The sequence below is a fragment of the Indicator indicator genome, chromosome 3, assembly GCF_027791375.1.
Source record: "Indicator indicator isolate 239-I01 chromosome 3, UM_Iind_1.1, whole genome shotgun sequence".
NCBI classification, from domain to species: Eukaryota; Metazoa; Chordata; class Aves; order Piciformes; family Indicatoridae; genus Indicator; species Indicator indicator.
The window spans coordinates 34,122,904-34,142,625 of NC_072012.1; the positions used below are offsets into that span (position 1 = coordinate 34,122,904).

At 40.8% G+C, this 19,722-nt stretch overlaps 1 protein-coding gene across 2 annotated transcripts; it reads right to left on the bottom strand.

Moving 5' to 3' along the window:
- Nucleotides 1–736: 736 nt before the first annotated feature.
- CAV1 (caveolin 1) lies at nucleotides 737–19,722 on the bottom strand. 2 transcript variants are annotated; one of them, XM_054399327.1, is made up of 3 exons: nucleotides 19,624–19,722; nucleotides 18,523–18,687; nucleotides 737–3,312 (listed from the first exon to the last, which is right to left on the bottom strand). In XM_054399327.1, the coding sequence occupies exons 1-3, from the start codon at nucleotides 19,651–19,653 to the stop codon at nucleotides 2,971–2,973; spliced, it is 537 nt and encodes a 178-aa protein (XP_054255302.1). In that variant the 5' UTR covers nucleotides 19,654–19,722; the 3' UTR covers nucleotides 737–2,970. The 2 variants fall into 2 exon arrangements, with proteins under 2 accessions (XP_054255302.1, XP_054255303.1); XM_054399328.1 differs by lacking the exon at nucleotides 19,624–19,722 and adding an exon at nucleotides 19,392–19,413 and having other exon boundaries at nucleotides 738–3,312.

The following is a 19,722-nucleotide window of genomic DNA, read 5'->3' on the forward strand; positions in this document are numbered from 1 at the left end:
TAGATTCAATCAGGCTTTTTGCCAAACCAGGATGTTGAATACTGACAGGCTTGTTTGCTTTACTTTCACATTGTGACCTCCCTTTTACCTTTTAAAATACTTTAAATTTTCTTACATAGTCCAATTCAGTGTAGTATTTGCTACCACTGGACTATTAACTCCCATTAAATACACAATCCTAGTACTGGCAAACATGACAGAGTGCCTTAAGCTGGTATCTGCCATTTGAACATTAAAATGATTAACAGATTTGTAAGCCAAAATGTAATTGTCTGTTTTGCTGGAGTTTTGTGTATTAGCTTAATGGCGTAATGGTTAGTGTGCAATAACCCCATAGAAAAGAACTGTTCCATCACAAGTTAGGTCTACACACAGCTGGATAAAAGCTATCATTCTGCTATTCCCATATATTAAATGCTTAGGCTAGTAAGATTTATTAAGAACAACCTTATTTCCACTGGACTGAAAGTTTTAAACTATTTTAAGTGAAGAGTTATCATCTTCAGGACAATTCAGGACCAAATTTTGGATGACCAAAATATTTTATGTAAAAAGAACTATAAACACATTATAATACAGTATAATGCAGGTCACATTATAATACAGCATGATTCTGTTTATTTGGTATTAAAATTTTCTACAAGTAAACATCATTATCCTAATTTGAAATGTAAAGAAAGTGAGGAACTCTAAGCATTTTAACAAGCTTAAGCTCCCTACTAAATGACAATATTCACTAGTTTTACTGTGTACTTATTTAGCCCCAGAAAATTATTCTTGGGGAAAAAACCCAACATTTTATTGTTGAGAAAAAGCTTCCTGAGAAAGATCCTGAATGACAAATTGACAAAGTTTTGCATGTTCTTCCCTGAGAAACAAATTTCTTTATCAAGAAATACTTAGTTTTTCTTCCTTACATGAGTTTTGTTCACATGACTTTCAAGGAAAAAGAAGTCAGACAGGAGCTATCATTAAACATCTTTTTATTGTATTCTTTAATGTACATGCAGAATTTTTTAAAAAAGTGTCAGTTATATCTGTAAGCGTATAACAACAATATAAATGTCTGGGATCAGCACTGTATTTGGGTTAGGGGCTGGTAACTCTTAAGTGAACAGACATCTTTCAGGATATACAGTTTATATGGTAAATCGAGAAGGTTTTTCTTTAGAGTGATTTTCCTCATAAAAAGATAAAATATTTCTCGTGTACAATCTTTCTTGGTTTCAATACTGAAAAAGATCTGTAATAGTACACTCTTCATTATGTACATAGAAAAACATAAATCTATATCCATACCAGTGTCTGTTTTAAATGCAAACAATAGTAGTTAATAGCTTTGTAAATTATTTTTTGTGCACCCTCTCCCCTCTTCCCTCCCTCCCATAAAAAAATGAAGCATTTCCTAAAATTTTCAATGCTTTGGCAGAAATTGAACTGAAGCCACGCCTGTGTTAGGTAAAGCAATACGTGAAACATCAGCGCTAAATAAAAAGCTGTTGGTGTACCAGACAGCTCCATGTTCATCTAAGGGCCAAAACTTGCACTCTCTGAGGTCAAGAACTGGTTTGCTGAAGAACCCAAATGGAGCAGGCTCAGGCCCCAGCTCGGTTTACCATAAAGCTGATTAGCCTCATGACTTTTAGAAATGCTTCATGCAAACCGCATGAGGATGCAGAGAGCATCCCTGAACACAGTACTATCACGAGGGCAAAAAAGCTCCTGCAGGTCACAGCATCAGAACACGTCACAAAGGCTTTGCTTTCTAGGCCTTGCACTTTGCAACACGGTAGTTTCACACAATACCCTCTGTTTAAGACTTCCTGATGTAGCAGCTCAGCTAAAAACTAACAAACTAATGAACAAATATAAAGTTTCTAAACTATCTCATGTTGGATTACTTTAGACTCAGCAAAGCATCAATTCTCCTGGAAAATAATCTGTGGGCTTGTGGCATGCCAACTTTGGCTGGTAGGGAAGTTTTGAAAGCTGACAGAAAAGTTAATCTCAGAGGCAGCTCCTCTTTGGCCTCATGTAGCTTGGGTTTAGCACACCTTCATTTTTCTTGTAACTCAGGGTTATCTCTGGCATACCTGCAATATGTATTTATATGAATAGTTTGCAAAAAAAAAAAAGGCCTATGAGAGAAGCACCTAAATACTTGCTAAGGGATGAATCCTAAATCACAGTCAGGAAAACACTTCCTCAACAACCAGTTTTAGTCTCAACTGCAGTTTGCTTCTGCAAACCTAGGAAAGGTTGAGAAATGACTGGATGCAAAGTTCTAAGACAGAATGAGACAGAAAGGCACTGATTGGAACTTTTTATGCACATGAAAAGCTTTCACCTGTCACTGTTTCTAACCTGAAAATGTGTTAGATTTTTGGTACATGTATCACTTCAGCGATTTATTTGCTTAACTAATTTATCCATAGTGCACCATATCTAACCATGGCTGTAAATAGCTGCAGTCAACTGACAATCCAATTGAAAAAGAACATTCTGCTAAAACCTGCCAACTGGTCACGTTTATTCTGCTGCAATAGCTCTGCTCTCTTTGGCCACAATAAAATGAATGGCTTTATAGTGTTGGAAAGCATTTGTGTCGTTCTTCAGAATCACTGTGGATTTATCTCACAAGGAATGAAGGATGAGATAAAAACGCATTCAACAACACTTCAACCTCTAAATTGAATAGCCAGCAGAATGACATATAGCTGGCATGGAAGAGCAGCCATTTAAGGTTAGTTTGAAATGCAGACAGAAGGGAAGAAAAAAAAAAAAAGTGAGTAGTCCAGTAAGAATAAACAGTAGAAAAAGAAACTGAGCAAGTGATTTTTTGTTTTGGGCCAGTATATCCACCACCGGTTGCTGTATGTTGCTTTGGGAAACTAGAAACTGGCACCAAAACACTTCAAACACAAACCCCCCACCCACTTTCTAGGCTGTTGGCTCTCCTTGAAATGTCCCTCAAATCTCTTTCTGTACTGTGGCTCGGATGTTGCTGAACATTTTGCCTATGGCCTCAAACAGTGGGTCGCAGAATGTGTGGATGCAGATCGAATAGACGCGGCTAATGCACTGGATCTCAATCAGGTAGCTCCTTATGCATGGCACCACGGCCCAGATGTGCAGGAATGACAAAATGGCAAAGTAGATTCCCCAGATGAGAGCCATAGGAATGCCAAGGATTGCTGAGAGCAAACGATAAAACCAGTATTTTGTAACAGTGAAGGTGGTAAAACTGGCCTTCCAAATCCCATCAAAGCTGTGTGTTCCCTCTGGCTCAGCAATCACATCTTCAAAATCAATCTGCAGCAGAGAACACAAAGTCAGGTCAGTCAGGCATTTGCACCATGGGTGGATTCCAGAAATACCTTTCCTAGAATGCAGTGGTGCCCTGCAAGGAAAAAACATGAAGTATGTATTTCCTATATCCCAACATGATTCAAGCCATAAATTTTTAGCACATAATTTAATCCACGAATAATCAGTAACTATCTTTTTACAATGACCACCAGGGAGCCTCAGTGATTAGCTCATAATCAGAAGTCTAACTGTTAGATGGAGATTCCCTCAAAACTAAATCTATTTTTCAAATCTCTTACAGCCCTACAGCTATGAAGGCTACAGCCCTTGGAGTCTGCCTAAAGGACAAACTAGGTGAATGGAATCATCATACTCTCATTGCCTAACTTAACTGTTTCACATCTTATGAATGAAATAAGTTGCAGTCACTACGACTTTTTACACATCTCAAGCATGCATCAATTAAATGTGCTTTCTTGCTCCGACTTTTCCCATCCTTCCTTGTATTGCATTGATGAGCTTTGACAGTAAATAAATAGTGAGGCTAGCTATTTAAATATGTACCTTGAAACGGGCATAGATAATTCTTAGCTGACTGAAAAACATCAGGTGGAGCTCCTCCTTAGTCTGAGAGAGCTCTTTCATCTTATTCAACTTAAGGAGGCTCTTCACATTAGAAGCATTTTGTTCTAGCCTATCCTGTTTATGTGATAACACTTTGTTCATGAGAGACATGGACAGGATAACTTACTAATATTTAGAAGGAACACACTCTTCCATGTGTTTTATAATTTTGACTATGCATAAATTGTCAAAAAAGTCACCTAAGGAAGCAGTGCATTCCAACAGGCATATTTTACTGTTGTCTGTTGAAATACTGAGCTATTCAGGAAGTTTAATTGTCATAACATTTCTATTAGAAAATTAACAGAATTGTGATGATGGTTCATCTCTATGTCACACAAACGTGTTTGATATAATCCACAATACAGGATATTTAATTTAGTTAGCACGACCAATTGTATAGATACAGCATTCAACAGGAAAGAGAACATCAGAACACTACTGCTGTGCAAGAAATTAAATGGCTGTTTAAATCAGATGAAAGAAAAAAATAAATTGCATTCCTGGGACTGGATCCCAAAATGAGATGATAATGTTGATGTAAGTGAAGATTTAGAGGAGCAGGGTAAGTATGATATGGTCCAGCAGCCTCAGAAACTCAGGCAACATTACCTGGAATGCAAGCTGGAAGGAGGCGAATACACATACAATTCTGTAAATACTGCGTAGACCGTAGGAAAAGGATCACTATCACTTATTTTAATCTAAAATATACATAACAATTGTAAGGGACTCCTCTCTTCAACTGAATCTTCAGTCACCTCCGTAACAAAGGGAAAAAAAATATAAAACTTTTCAGTTTCTTAAACAAACAAAAAAAAAATTTCAAAGCAAAACTGCACGGTCTAGGCATGATTTATTTGAAGGACCTGAAGGTCCTTGGGAGGAACTTTCTGAAACAGCTGTGATATCAAATATCTTGAACATCTAACATCAAGCTGGCTCAATGCAGCCTGTTGCTGGGCCTACATATCGCTTTTTGACAGTGTTCTCTCCAGACATCATGTATTGAAAGCTATAAACCTCTTCTTTCTCTGCTACTCTGATCCAGGCACTAATGATCTGAAAGTGATCTACAATTCTTTGGGATGGGAATTCATCGTCATCACCATGTCACCTAAAAGTAGCATTTGGGTTGCAGTTCTGTCTCCACACAAACCAATGGCAGCCTTTGCATTGGTGAAGTACTCAAGGAACACACCTCTGTGCTATGCATTTGCCGATAAAGGTGTGCAGAGCCTAAAGTCTTTCTGAAACTGAACAGCATAATTTTAAATAATAGCTACAAAAAGTATAATTAAAAGAGAGTCTGAATCACATTTCTCTTCTGCAATAGCTGCACAGTTATGCAATAACCTCTCCTTCATATGTTGTGTGAATGCATTTTTGGTACAAATCTTAGAAAATGGTTTTCTTGAAATCATCATCTAATGTGAGCATAGAAAGTCCACTACATTCACTGATGAGAAGAAATTGGAAAACATTTGGACTCCGTAATTTCAATGGGTGCAAGACTGAAACACTGGTAGAAATAACTCTAATTCTGGGGAAGGGATCACAGGCAACAATATGCTGTTTCCATTGTGGGATTAATAGACGTAAAAGTTCATGTCTGGGGACTAAACAACAGACAGCAAATTAGCTTTATGAAGTAAATTTGCCCTAAAATAATTACATGAATCAGTCATTCAAAGTTAGCTGCAGTCTAGTAAGACAGAGCAAGGAACTTTTCTGGATGTGTTGTGATTTTTTTACCAAATGAAACAGATGTCCCTGTATCAATCACGGGATTTTAGGCCTGCATCAAGAAAGAAGAAAAGCTTGCTGATGTATACTTGGAGAAGGCAACAATATCTAATGATGATGGCATCTAATTGTCTTACAACCATTCTTATCCTCCCCCCAGATGATTCCAAGATCACTGTTTACTGAAATCAATCTCATTCAACTGAGTACACATTGGAAAAATATATGCCTGAGCTTATGGAGCAAGTATTTTTACTTTCTGGAATATACAAGCAAGCATACTTATAATATCTGTTTCTGCAGCTATTCAAAAGCAAACTTGTCACTGTAGTCCATATCCCATGTTAGCTCATTTTCAAAGTGAATGGGTGTTCCTGGCTTATCGTCAGTGCTTGCCTTGAAATCAGATAATAGAAATATGCAAATGATGGCAAACCCAAAGTTGATTGAAGCAAAAAAAAAAGTTACTTATAAAAAATGCTGCTACATAAAGACTACACGGCTGAGCACTGCCCTTTTGTCTACATTTATGGCAATTTATTCCATGCTTCCCAATAGTTGACATGATCCTTGGCAGAGACAGTTTGTGCATACAGCCATCATACAGCAGTTAAGTGCATCGAGGCCTATTCAGGGTCATGCCTCAAGTCTTTTTATTCAGTTCAGTTGTAGTGGAGTCTACCTTGTATTTTTTCAATTGGCTGATAAGGGAAATATTAAATCTCAGCAGGAAAGCAAGTTTGTATTGAGTTCCATCAGCCTTTTAACACTCACAACTTTAATTTAGCTAAGTGGAACCTATTTTTATCAGAAAAAAGTATTTTTTGGCATGCAAAAAGAAACCACAGGTTAATGTGAATTTCCTAGAACTTTAAAAATAAATAGTAAGATTGGCCCATAATATGGTTACCTTCAAAATAATTAGTTATAATGAATGTTTCACTGAAAATGGAAGCCAGTAAACTCTTTGGGTTTCAAATCAAATAGTAAACTTTCTGTGATTGTGATTTTCAGCAACTAACGTTTTTAGGCAGTTGTGTGTTCCAAGATGTCCATCAAGTTAATCCTTGGGGAGCTGACAGAAGAATCATGCTATATAACAATTCCAGATGCACAGCCCTGTCCTCATTCCAGAAGATGATGCTAATATTAGAACATTTATGATACATCTTCAGCCAGGAATTCCCAGCTTAAGTCATAGACAGTTGTCCTAAAAGTACTCAGGAATGAAACTGTCTGATAAATAATACTGCCACAAAGAATTGCCAAGAGGTTACTTTCCTGAAGCAATTTCAACAGCTCTCAAAATGTTTCTGCCCATAAGCAGAAGCTGAATAAATGGCCCTGGAGGTGCCACAGCTGATGTCTCACCACCTACCATATCTAACCCATTTCATTATTCCTCAAGTCCTGTGTTCCATACTGCTCTAGTTTGAAAAAGGGAGATACCAGAATGAACTTGAGGGTGAAAAGATAGAAAAACAGGCTGGCAAGTCTAAAAACTCTCAGCTGAATACAGTTCTAAAATGAAGCTGTTATCTCCCTGAAAGCCTTAAGAATGTTACGAAATTATGTATACATCAAGTGAGTTCAACTATAACTGGAACATGAACCTCTGTGGTGCTGTCCAAATCCACACTTATCCATAGCAGAGCACACTCTAAATAAAGATAGGCAAGGAGTTGAAGTGATCTGGGCTTTTCTACTTCTCAGCTGCTAACAGATCACATACAGTTCCACTGGCTGGGAAATGCTCTATTTATTTCACTGTTCAGCCAGTACAGTCCTTACACCGCAGGAACTGAGATATTACCCAGATTCTTCCTGCACTGAACCACTCCCATGAAAGATCCTGTTTTTAACTCGTGCGGATCAGTCCTCCACAGGCAGCAGAAGGAATTGGTGATTGTATGCATTTTGCCTTGCAAAGAGTTACACTTATATCACTCCTCATTCCCTCCTACTGCTTTCCTCTGGTTTTCAGTTCAGTAGCACTCAGTGACAGTGAGTGTCATCAGAATGATAAGAGGAGTCCAGCTGAACTAAGTAAAGTAAAAATAGGACATACATGAGAAAGAGAAGTGGCCAAAATTATGATCCTAGGGAATAAAAACACTCTGATTTCTGGAAGTTAACTAACTGGCTTGCAAGGATAAAGTACCTTTTTTAGTATACTGTTCTTGAGGCCATTTTTTCCAAAGCATCACATGCCTGTAGATCTGTGAAGAACTCTGTTTTATCTACATAAATGTATGCTGGGGCTAGGCACAGGTCTTGCTCAGCAGACTGCATGTTCAGTGTGCAGTTTGTTCCTCCAGAGCTGTCAGGGTGTGCTGTGAAATCACATTGAGTAATCTGCCAAGCTAATGAAAATACAGGCACGTTCACTTGTGACAAGGAAAGAAGTAAAGGAAATTCGTTTTGACCCTCTAAAGGATGCTAATAACTTGCTACAACCTTCTGTTTCAGCCAAAGCTATTAAACACTATCAACTCCTGTTCCATGCCTACAATACACTTCCTGACTTCGGCTATTCGTTGTTTCCTACTATTCAGTTTGGTAAAGCCAGTTTTTACCTTGCTTGAAGTTTTTTGTCTGATTCTGCTATGAGAAGTATCACAGCTTCTTTTGCTCTGCATTATGTTTATTAAACTTTATCAGGAAATTAAGGAACATATTTTGGTTCTAAGATGTTTAGTTACAAGAAAGGAAAATGGTATGGGGAATTTTTCTTCTTTTTTTTCACTCTGTTCAAGGCAAAAAACCTATTAATTAAAAAAGCAGTGTGAAGTTGCTGGTGCAGCTGAGTCAGGAATATATGCCTTGTAATATGAAAAGAGCTGACCTGTTGACCTTGCCAAATTTAGTTCCTATGTGTCAAAACCTGTCAGGCTGGAAAGGTGAGTTTAATGCCAGCCTCACATTGCCTACTTAGCTGTTGTGCTTCTCTTCAAAAGTTTGTTCTTTGAGGTATATAATATCTGTTACACAGAAAAATTCATTGTGCTGGGTGTACCAGAGAAATATTATTAAGGCTGTCAGCATTTTATGGGGGCTTTGCCTTAATCTACATTTTTGTTATTGTAGCTATAATTATTGATATCTTCACACATCATAGCTCTGTGCTACTACTGTGCTTGCAGCATGCAGTTTGTGTAGACAGGCACCACCACTACCACACTGAGGAGGAACCTGAACAAGTGCTGAGGATGTCTACATTTTTGAGTGCCATCAGTATCTTTTGGAGTCAGTGAAAGGATGCTCAGATCTTTACTGAATCTCTTGTGACTGATCACTAATATCTCCAATCAGACAAAACGCTTAAGTACGCCCACACCCTGAAAGACAGGAACTGTTCCATTGATGTCAATATGCTTATATGCTCTGCCAGACCAGGACTATAGTCAAGTTTATTTATACAAGAAGTTTATTTATATGAGAAGGAGTCACAAGCTATTTTTCTTAGCATTTTTTAGCACAGAGTATGGAATCTGTCTTTACTACCTACAGCGTGCTCTTTGTAAACACGTCTTTCCTTGATACTGAGACTGTAAGTATAACGTTGTTTCATTGTATTATATTGTGTCCCTGTAAAACTTGAAATAGACATAGACAAAAATGAGGTATGATCTCCTTCTCCTCCTCTTTTTGTAATAAATGCAATTTATAATTTTTTTCAATGCAGTCAGTATCCTTTAAAGAAACAGTCAATAGAAGAAAATGTATAAAAGATGACAAAATGACAAGCCATTCTAAGGCATGAGCCACATCGTTCAGGTCGGATGCAGCACTACTAACTCTGGAGAAGGCTGGGGTATGTTATTAAAATAAGAAAATGCATGAGCGTATGAGATCAGTATTAGTTTTTTACATTATTTGGAACTTAAAAATTTCCAGTCACGGTGCTTGGAGAGCAAAGGTATCACAGCAGCAGAAAAAAAGCCTTACGCAATAAGCTCACAACCATTCTGCTAAACTAGCAATATTAGTTAAACATCTAAATGTTTCCCTGACCCTTTGAAATACCATGTTTCCACAGCTACTGATGCTTATCTTCCTGACCACTGTCACAGTTTATCAGAAAAGGATGAAACAGCTCATAAGGTTGTTTCTGCTGTACCTGAGGGAAAAAGCATGGGAGGCATTGGGATTTTTAGGAGTAGAGACGTTCGTCTCCCTTCCTTCACCTCCCAAACACCACACTCATTCACACTTTTAAGAGCACTGGGTAATCTCCCTCTGGCAATTGTTTACCTTAAATGTTATGAAGGGAAGCTGGTACTTTGTTCCTGAAAACACAGAACTCCATGATGCCTAGATGTTCTACTTCCTCACTAATCACTGTCTTCAAAAGCAAACATTAGGTACTCTCAGGTGTGTAGTAACAGCAAAACTCATTCTATTCCAGAGCATTTATATGAGCCTCAGGATATACCTTGGATGACTACAGAACATGAACGTCCAACAGCATTTAAAGATGGAATAAGTTGCATCAGAAGACAAGAAATCACCTTGACTCTTGGTATGGTTGCAAGCATCTAACACGGGAACCCCAAGAGTCCCTCCAGGCTGGGGTGCCACATGATTAGGCTCTGCCCATCCATCTTGAACACTATCTTCAGAGCACACTGCTCTTCTGGCTACTGGCCAGATAAGCAGGCACACTATTCCTTTGCACATATGCACACAAAAAATAAAAGGTTCCATGAGAACAGAAGGTTAGGGCCATAGCTTTTGTGTAAGGATGAAAAATAACAAACAAGTAATCCCAAAGTGAACGAAAAACAATAAAGCAAGTAGAACTGTTCCACCCTCATTACTTGTTCAAACTGGCCAATGAATTTGCCTTATGTTCCCTGTCTCCCTCTGCATGCTTTCCATAACATGGCAAACAAAATGTTCTGCTGGCAAATTTCTTAATGGAAACAGTGAATCCTTCCTGAGTACTAGTGAGTACGCCAGAAAAGCAAACAATGCTTTAACAAACATATTGAGGTTGGAAAGTGGAGTTAAAGGACTACACTCTTCCAGCCAGAGAAGAAAACCAGTCCAGTCAGGAATGATCCACACATAACAAATATTCAAATGGATTGTGAAAAAAATTAAATAATGCCATGTCTTAGAAAAAGGTCAAGACTGTGGATCACCATTTCACAAACTGATAAATTAGTGAAAATAGCTCAAAATAATCTACTACTAATTACCGAGAAAACAACCTCCTGCTCCCTGCCCATGCTGAATTACTGATTACATACCAGAAAAGCCCTGGTGATGGGCTTTGTTTTATCAGATGGGCAGGCTCATTGAAATCTGCGGAAGTATTAGTGAGAAAAATGTGACCGATGCCAACGGGTCAGCACTGTAGCAACCAGCCATTCTCCAGAGATCTCTTCCTGAAGCGTTCGCCTGTCCTGTCTCAATATAGTCCAGCAGAAGGGAAAAACAGCAGCTTCAAGGAGCCATCTGCACTCCAAAACACAGTGAAATTTCCTGTTCAGGTGGGGATACTGTATCAGCTGGTTCCTTGGAAAATATATTCATGTTGTTGGGGTAAGCACTCAGAAAATAAAAATGGCTATTTTCCTCCCTTGGCAACTAGGCTACCAGGAGGTCAGTGCAGCCTTCCCAAAGACAAACTCTTAAGAAGCTTTCTTCATTTTATTGCTTCACATTCCACAGTTCCTTGTTTGATACAGCTCTTTTACCATCTGTGTGCATACATCCACATATGTCTGTCCATCTCTATGTTTAACGGGGTATATTCATCAGCATGAACAATGGGGTGAAGTTTTGACTACATTAAAGGTAAAAGGAATTTTTTTATTGATTCCAGTGGGGTCTGGAGTTAACCAGAATTAAGAAACATTAGTAAAAGATATTATGCAAATACATTTTATATATATATATTTTAAATATTTTATTCTATACATATAATACATATAATACATATAATACTGCCCTCAATGTTTCCAGACCTACTATTAAGGTAATAAACTTCTATTAAACACAACATTTTAGAACCTCCTCTAGCTTCATCGTTCCTCAATTTAGGCACTAATGTGAAATGGAAAGAATGACCTTAGACTCTGCAGTAGAGAGAAGCACCTTTGGAAGGGGCTTTAGATCTGAAAACCACTTTATTCTATCATGCATAAAGGGAGTCTAAGGAGAGTAGACTTCTAACTAGGCATAGTATCCACAAACACATCCCTGTTAACTGCAGCAATACTTTTTAGGAAATGGGTATAAATTGTTCTCACCTTTTCCCTCATTTCTACCTGAATATGCTTAATGCTGACAGTGAGTGTGCAGTTATGTCCAGCTGGCTCTCTGTTCCTTTAAAAAAAACTTGCCTCCGCATTTCTCCTGTTAGAATGTTGGCTTTCTTATGGAAGTTCTTAAGTTAGTGATCCTTAAATATGAGGTAACTATTTCTTTGGTATGTCATCAAAAATCAAGATATCATTAGTCTACAGTTCTGATCCTGTCATAAACTTCACTAGGACAGAGATGTATGAACTTGGGACTTCATAAAACAACAGGAGACCTTACAGCTGAGCTCTACAGGAGACACCAACCTGATCTTACGGGAAAACTGAAAAAAAATTTTTTTTTTGGTAGCATTTTTTTTAACTCTAAGAATTTTTTTTTAACTCTAAGAAGGAATTTCAAAGTTGACAGAGGAAATATTGCAATCTTTCTATGAGACTCCTTTTGGCTTTTTTGGAACTTCAAGTATAAATTCAGCACAGAAGGAATTTGGACAGGGAATGTGATACTTTCACCCTCAGCTGTGAGTGTATTTTCTCACTTCTTATCTACGAAGCTGAATTTATCAGTTCTCATTTGTTTGAAGGTAAAATACACAGGCCAGATAAATAGAAGTCTAAGGACAAGCCTCACCCTTGTTCAGTCCCACCACCATAGCATAGTTTCTTGACTGCATAAAATTTGGTGCAAGTTTTATTAATTAGAGTGGTGATAGTGGTACTGAAACTAGTTATCCTTTTGAATGCTAACCTGATAATTTCAAAGAAGAATGATACTGCATAAAATTCAAAGTTTGTTTTGGAATTATCCAAAGGCATTTTCGTAAGAAACCTGCCAGAAAAATATAGGCTAACAATGTTAAACCTGCCTCCCCAATAAATCAAACAAAATTAAATGGCATAACTTATCTTTCTTCATCAAAATAACAAAACCCTTTTATTCCAAGATGTTTTTTATTGCTGTCATTTGTCGGGCAAAGCAAAGAGAAATGGTAGGTTTAGATAAAAAGAAAAAAATCAATTACTGATGTAGATTTCATCCTGCTGTTTGTCTAATACAAAGGTATTTGAGAGCTGGGCAAAATATAAACTTATTTTAGTTTAGAATGATATCTCTCTTTAGTTTACCAGATCACAGGTTTTACTTGTGAGCTTGGAACCATTCTTCTCTCTGTTGCCTAAAATACAATGAAGATCAAATTCTCACTGGAGATCTCAAGGGCAGACCTCTCTACTATACACATTTATTCCTCTTCCTCCTTCAGACTTCTGAGTTTCAATAATGTTCTCTTTGTTTTAGACATAAGATGGTCCTTCTATCCATACAGTGGGCTAAGAATTCTAAAATCAATTCAAATTCTTCTTAACATTTTCTAACATATCTGAATTCTCTTTAATTTATCAGAAATAAAAAGTGTTTGTCTTCTCTGAAGCTGAGATAGTGTCCAATAAATTCTAACAAAAGGAACATCCATGCTGAATTGTTGGCTTTGTACCCATGGCCATCAATGAACATTTTCCTATGGAGTTATGAGTCATGTTCATCAAAAGCAAGAAGGCAGCACATAAGGCTTTAATAATACTATGATCTTAAATGCAAACACGTTTTTTTGACAAGAAGCTTTCATCAGAACAGATGCCATTATTATCTGTCATTTTAGGGACATTCAGAAATTCCATGTCTGGGAACTCCTAATTAATGAGCAAGAAAACTGTTTTTCAGAACTCTAAAACCTTGCTCAGTCCTCATTTATTAATGGCTCAAGTTCTTAACGTCTTGATTATAGCCTTGCCTTGGAAGAATTGTTTAAAACAGGATTGTATCATGCGGGTAGCCAAAGTCAAATATTTGAATGTTTTTTTGCATCTGGATGTTAATATGACACCAAATTTCAGAATAATTTCATTTAAACTCAGTTATGTAGAAGTGTCACATCTAAGCTACACGTATTGTCAATGGAGAGAAAAGTCCTCTGAGAGCACTGCTTGCCTTGTCCTACGGTGAAGCCTAATGTGAATCTGCCTCCAGAGGCATCTAACTTTCATCACTGCAAGAGCCCAGATGACAAGCTTGGATTAAAATACACACATGCTTATATTTATACGTTTATATAAAAATATCTTTGTATCTTTATATCAATATACTTAAACTTACACAGAACTTTTAACAATATGTGAAAATGAAGAAAGGAGGTCTGAATTAAATTTTACTCAATTTTTTATTTTAAAAAAAAAGTACCTGAGTTCTGCTTATCTCTTGTTTTACTGTAATAGCAGAACTCTGTCTCTCCCAGGCTGATGCATGCTGTTACATCAGAGTGACAGCCCTCAATGCCTCAGCTCTGCTATCTGAAGAAGTGGAGGCTAATGGCTGCTTTCCTTCCAGGAGGTTCTCCCTGTGTGGAGGTGGACAAGTACTCCACCTACTTATCGCTCTGTGCACCTTACACCATGCTCAACCCCACAGGGAGGGATTGTAATTGTGAAGGATTAAACAAAATGGCAAACTGCTTTTTTAAAAGCCTCTCTTTTAGTATTAGAAAGCAGCAGAAATTGTAAATGGCTTTGTGATGGCTAAAGTAATACTTTCCTCCCTAATCTCTACATAAGGGTATTATATTTGTCAACATCTGACTAAAAACTCCAGACTTTGCCTTGAAGTGAGCTGAATTTCCCTTAACTGCATTAGCTTTAAGTGGAAGACCCAAATTAAGTGTTTAAAGCTGATACAAAAGCTCTGCATCCTTACATCTGTAGCCAAGTAGTGGAATTTTTTCCAGAGACAAAAGGATTATTACACAACAAATAGCAGATAGACACCACTTGTTTAAAACACAGTAATAATTATGTACTGGATGGAAGACCAGGCATAGGCCTTTCTTCCTGGCACACCACCACAGGAAAAAAAACTATAATCTGGATGCAGTTGAGTGATCACTAGTCTCAAAGGCATGGTTGGCTGCAAGGTCTATCCCCATTCTGAGCAAGGAACAAGGATGTACTGAGAAGCACAAGCTGCAGAACTGGCTCCCACCTCTACCTCATCCATATTCAGTAAACTCCATGCAAACTTGACCACAGATACTTTGAGAAACTCTGAAATCCAAAGAGTTGGAAGGCTGCGATTTAGCCATGCTGCAGAAGACACAAATACTGTGTTGAGAAACAGGAAGAATAAATACTGAACTTCAGGCACTGGGTCACTAGGGAACGAATGAGAGGAAAAGAAGTAGCCAGCTTTCTATCCTGTCTGCTGGATCTCATCATATATAAATGAAAAACTCTGAGACTCAAGTCCAAGAGTAGAACTGCCTAGTGAAGGACATACGAAATAGATACCACTGTGAAGCAGAATAGCTGTATAATCACAAGCATGACTCCTGGAAAGCTCCCAGGTGCACAAGAGACTCTTTTTCCCTTACTAGATTCCCTGCTTTACCACCTGCATGGCTAGCCAACTCTACAAGCCAGCATCTCAAGAAATGGGATCACTGTTGCACATTTTTCTCCTGCCAAGGTGATGCACAAGAACAGTTGTATGAAGAAGAAACTCTTTCCTTTCCACTCCCTGCTGAAGGAATAGAAACAGGAAGGAAATTTTAACAAATCATGCTTCCTCCAGCACAGAGCTGCCAGCTCCATTTTGCCTGCAGACCACAGGTTTGGTAAGGCCGAGCTTGTTTCCATCCTTCTCTGAACAGAAATCCTGTCATTAGCCCCATTTTTCTGGAACTCCCCAGCACTGAACTTCCACTTGGTAGCTAATTTGAAGAACTTCAAGCAAAGTCAGTCACCAGGAACTTTGGCGTAATGCTGCTTCCGTTTTCATAAAAGTTTTATAAAAGGGCCTCAAACGTATCTCTTCTGCTTGTCTGGATCCCTACCCTATTGCTGCCTGTACCACATTATCTGCTGCAGAGGAAGCTGTACAGATGCTTTGTGTTGCACATCAAGGGAACATCTCCTGCTTCTCACAAGCAAGGGTTATTTTTAAAATGTGCTATGGGAAGTATTTGAATGCAGACAACACTGAGGCCTTTTAGAGAGCTGCTTACGGAGCAGATTCCTCATTCTCTGTCTAATCATTTCTATTTCATGGCTGACTGATTTGTCCCCAGTTTCCATGCTATTGTGCCTCATAGTCAAGTGGCAAGAAATGCATTAAATGCCGGGTAAAAAGCAGAAGGTTTTGAATCTTTAAAATGCAATGGCTCTAAACAAAATTGAGCTAATCTTGAACCATACTTCTGGCTTTACAATACTCCCGAAAGTTTTTTTTCTCCTGACCTTCAGTACCTGACTGAGACTGGGGACTACTTCTGACACACAAGCCTGTAGTGTTTTCTTTTGGTTTTTTAATTCTGCCTGGATGATTTACAGCTGAAGCAAGAAAGGCAGATGCATGACAGAAGGGGACCACAGACTGATGGCTAAAGCAGGAACCGAATTTGTATCTTCATTCTAACCCTAGGTACTGGATCTGAACTTTACGTCTAATAGCCTCAACCTGTAAGCAGTGTCTAAATACATTTGAATTGTGGCAAAAATTCTCTCTCTCCTTTTCAGATTGAATCATTAAATACTTAAAAAAATTGAAGTAATTCTTATTTATCCTTGTAACAGTACAGAAGAACAGTGCTTTACAATGGCCACATTTTTTACAAATACTGCTGGGTCTATGATGCAAAACGGATCCTGTTTGGTCAACATCAAATTCATTTTGATACATCCCTGTGTCTTGATGTGATTATAATCACTACCAGGAGCTCACTTGCTGACACAGACACAGTACCAGTATTCTGGATGTTTGCTCGTTTTCAATGAATGTGTTCGTTCACTACTATGGCAAAAGGACAAACTGAAAAGCTTGTTTATTCCACTCCTATAATTCCCATTTTTCAAGTTTCTTTTAGAGGATTGGATGTAACAAGTTTTCTAAATCATTGCTCCTGCTAGGAGGCAAAAGAGGGCAGGATGAGCTTCATATGCTTCAGTTTCTTTAAGTCTGTTAGGATGCTTTTTCCATCACTGGTCTTCTTTTCTCAGTAGGATCTTTCTTTCCCTAGTTAAGTTTGTGAACACACAGATTATGACTTGCCTGGGGGCTATGACTCATCCTCAGAAGGTTTGGTTGCTTTGGGGACTTCTGTTATGTATGCAGTAAGCCATGATGCACTCTCATTCTTTAGCTGTTGCATTCCCTGTCTAATCAGCTGCTACTCCATGGGTAGCAGATAAAAAGAATTGCTCTTTCCTTTTTTCCAATCTACAATTTAAAGGGAAGTTTAGTATTATCAGGTACACAGATTACTTTTTCTAAACAAATAAAAACTTACACCTTTTCTTTCTAGATCACAAAGCTGACAATGGCTCTTTAAAGATACAGACTGCTCTTAGCACTGGGACACTTCTTAGCATCAAACATGATGGCTTCAGCATCTTCCAATTGTGTTGAAGTAAGTGGAATCTGAGATTACTCAGGACCTTGCTATATTGTCTGCACATAGCATGAATCACTTTACTCACATACAGTCAGGAACTGGAATCTAAATTTTTGATTCTCCGGAAACAATTCAATATTTCTCTCTTTCAATAATGGGTCTTCCTGACCAACAAACATGGTCAACTGCACACACTTGGACACTGCTGGACACTAAATAAGTAAGTTTTAGTGACTTAGTCACCCACTACATCTGGGCAACTCCTGGTTTTTCTAGGTTCTGGCAAGCCCAGATGATAGCATCCTCAATTTTCAACATGCACAACACAAAATTCGTCTTCCAGGAGAAAAATCCATGGTTTTTCTGAACAAAGTGACTTCAAGTAAAAATCTCCATTGGCCATGACTTACCAAGGCAGTCAAACTCTGACTTAAAACCCCAAACCAAAAGTCTAGACAAGGGCACAGTTAGATTACGCTTAGCTTCTTTCCATTTACCATTTCTGGAGGGAAGGAAAAACCCCGAGGAAAACAAAACAAAGGCACGAGTCCCAACGACCACCAGGTTCTCCCGATTTTGCACCTACTTGGCTTAGGGAGGATGATCAGTCCCGCAGGCCATGGCTAGCAGCGCTGCCATCTCGAACTGAGCTGTTTTGGTGCCACCTCCCCTGCCCTGCCTTTTTACGTGCCCCAGGGAAGGAAAATCCCTCCAGCGATGTCACGTAAGGTCACACCACTTTTTTCCTCTGGTCCTAGGCGGGAGGTCCCGGCCGCAGAACTGACCTGTCGGCGCACGGCAGCAGAAGCCCCGCGCCGGAGCAGCGCTATCCCCGGAGGGCTGCCGCAAACCCCCGCCCCGGCGGGAAGAGAGCGGGCAGCCCGGGGTAGGGCGCAGCCCCGCCGCGCTGCACTGCAAGCAGCAACAGCAGGCTGAGCTGGCCCGCTGCCGGGCTCTCGCCTGTACGCTCTCCCTTACAGACCAAATAACAAATAAACTACCGACACCCCTTCAGCCCTTTCCCTGCGGTAGCAGGTGGAAGGGAGCAGTTCGCGGGCCACTGTCGCCCTGGCAGTGTTCACGCACTCTGCCTGGCATCGTCCCTCGCCCCGTCCCGCCTCGATCCCTTTCACCTTGACCACGTCGTCGTTGAGGTGCTTGGGATCTCGGTTGACCAGGTCGATCTCTTTGGTGTGCACGTCGCGCACCGCCTTTTCGCTCAGCTCATCTGCCATCATCTTGTTGTTGGGCTTGTAGATGTTGCCCTGCTCCCTGATGGGCGCCGCGTACAGAAAGCCCTGCGGAGAGGGAGAGCGGGCGGGAGGAGAGAGTCGAGCCGAGCCGGGGAGGGCAGGGCAGGGCCGCGCAGGGGGGCGGGCTAGGGGAGGCGGCCCCGGGTCCCTCAGGGTGCGTGGAGCAGCGGGGCGGCTGCGGGGCGGCTCTTGCCTCGGCTATTTAACTGTGGCCGCAGGGCACCAACCACAGCCCCGCGGCACCAGGTACTGGCTCTCGAGCCTGCTCCTGCCGCCAGATGTCCCGGGCACAGCCCCGCGGCGCTCCGCACAGCCCGTGCCCGGCCCCGCTACCCGCTGCGCTGCCCCAGGGCGGAACAGCCGCCCCTAAGCGGGGGAGGGCGCAGCCGCGGTCCCCAGAGGCAGCGCAGGGAGCGGCCGGGGCTCCCCGTGCAGCACCCTCCCCACACCGCCCATCCCGGTCCTCCCCAAGTTACACTCCCCATACCGCCCTCCCCACGTTACCCTCCCCATACCGCCATCCCTATGCTGCCATCCCCACGTTACCCTCCCCACGCTGCTCTCGCCCTATGGCCCTCGCTGCGCGGACGTCACCGTGCTCCTCGCAACCCGGCGCACCCATCGTGCTGTCCTCACTATACTGTCCTCACTTGTATCGCCCTGCCAGCACGGCCATCACTGTGCCACTTCGCCCTGGCTTCCTTCATATACCTCCCTCCCCGTGGCCCCGGTCCGCCGGGTTCCCCTACCCCGCTGTCCCTGCCTGCAGGTGTCCGGTTGCCCGCCCTCCCCGCCAAGCTTCCCCCGAGACCCTGTCCTCTTCTGGGCCGGGTCGCTGCAGTCGGCGGAAGGCTCGGAGGAGGGGGCGGGGGGGGCGCGGAGCGGGGAAGGAGAGGGCGCGAATCGCTGTAGGTACTCGGCGCCAGGGCAGGCAGAGGAACGCTCGCAGCGTGCCGGCTCGGTTCCCCACGGCGGTCCTACCTCCGCGTCTACGTATTTGGTACCGGACATGCTGTCCCGGGCTGGCTGGCGGCTCTGCCGCGGGTGTCTCTGCGCTATAACTGGTAGGACCGGAGGCAG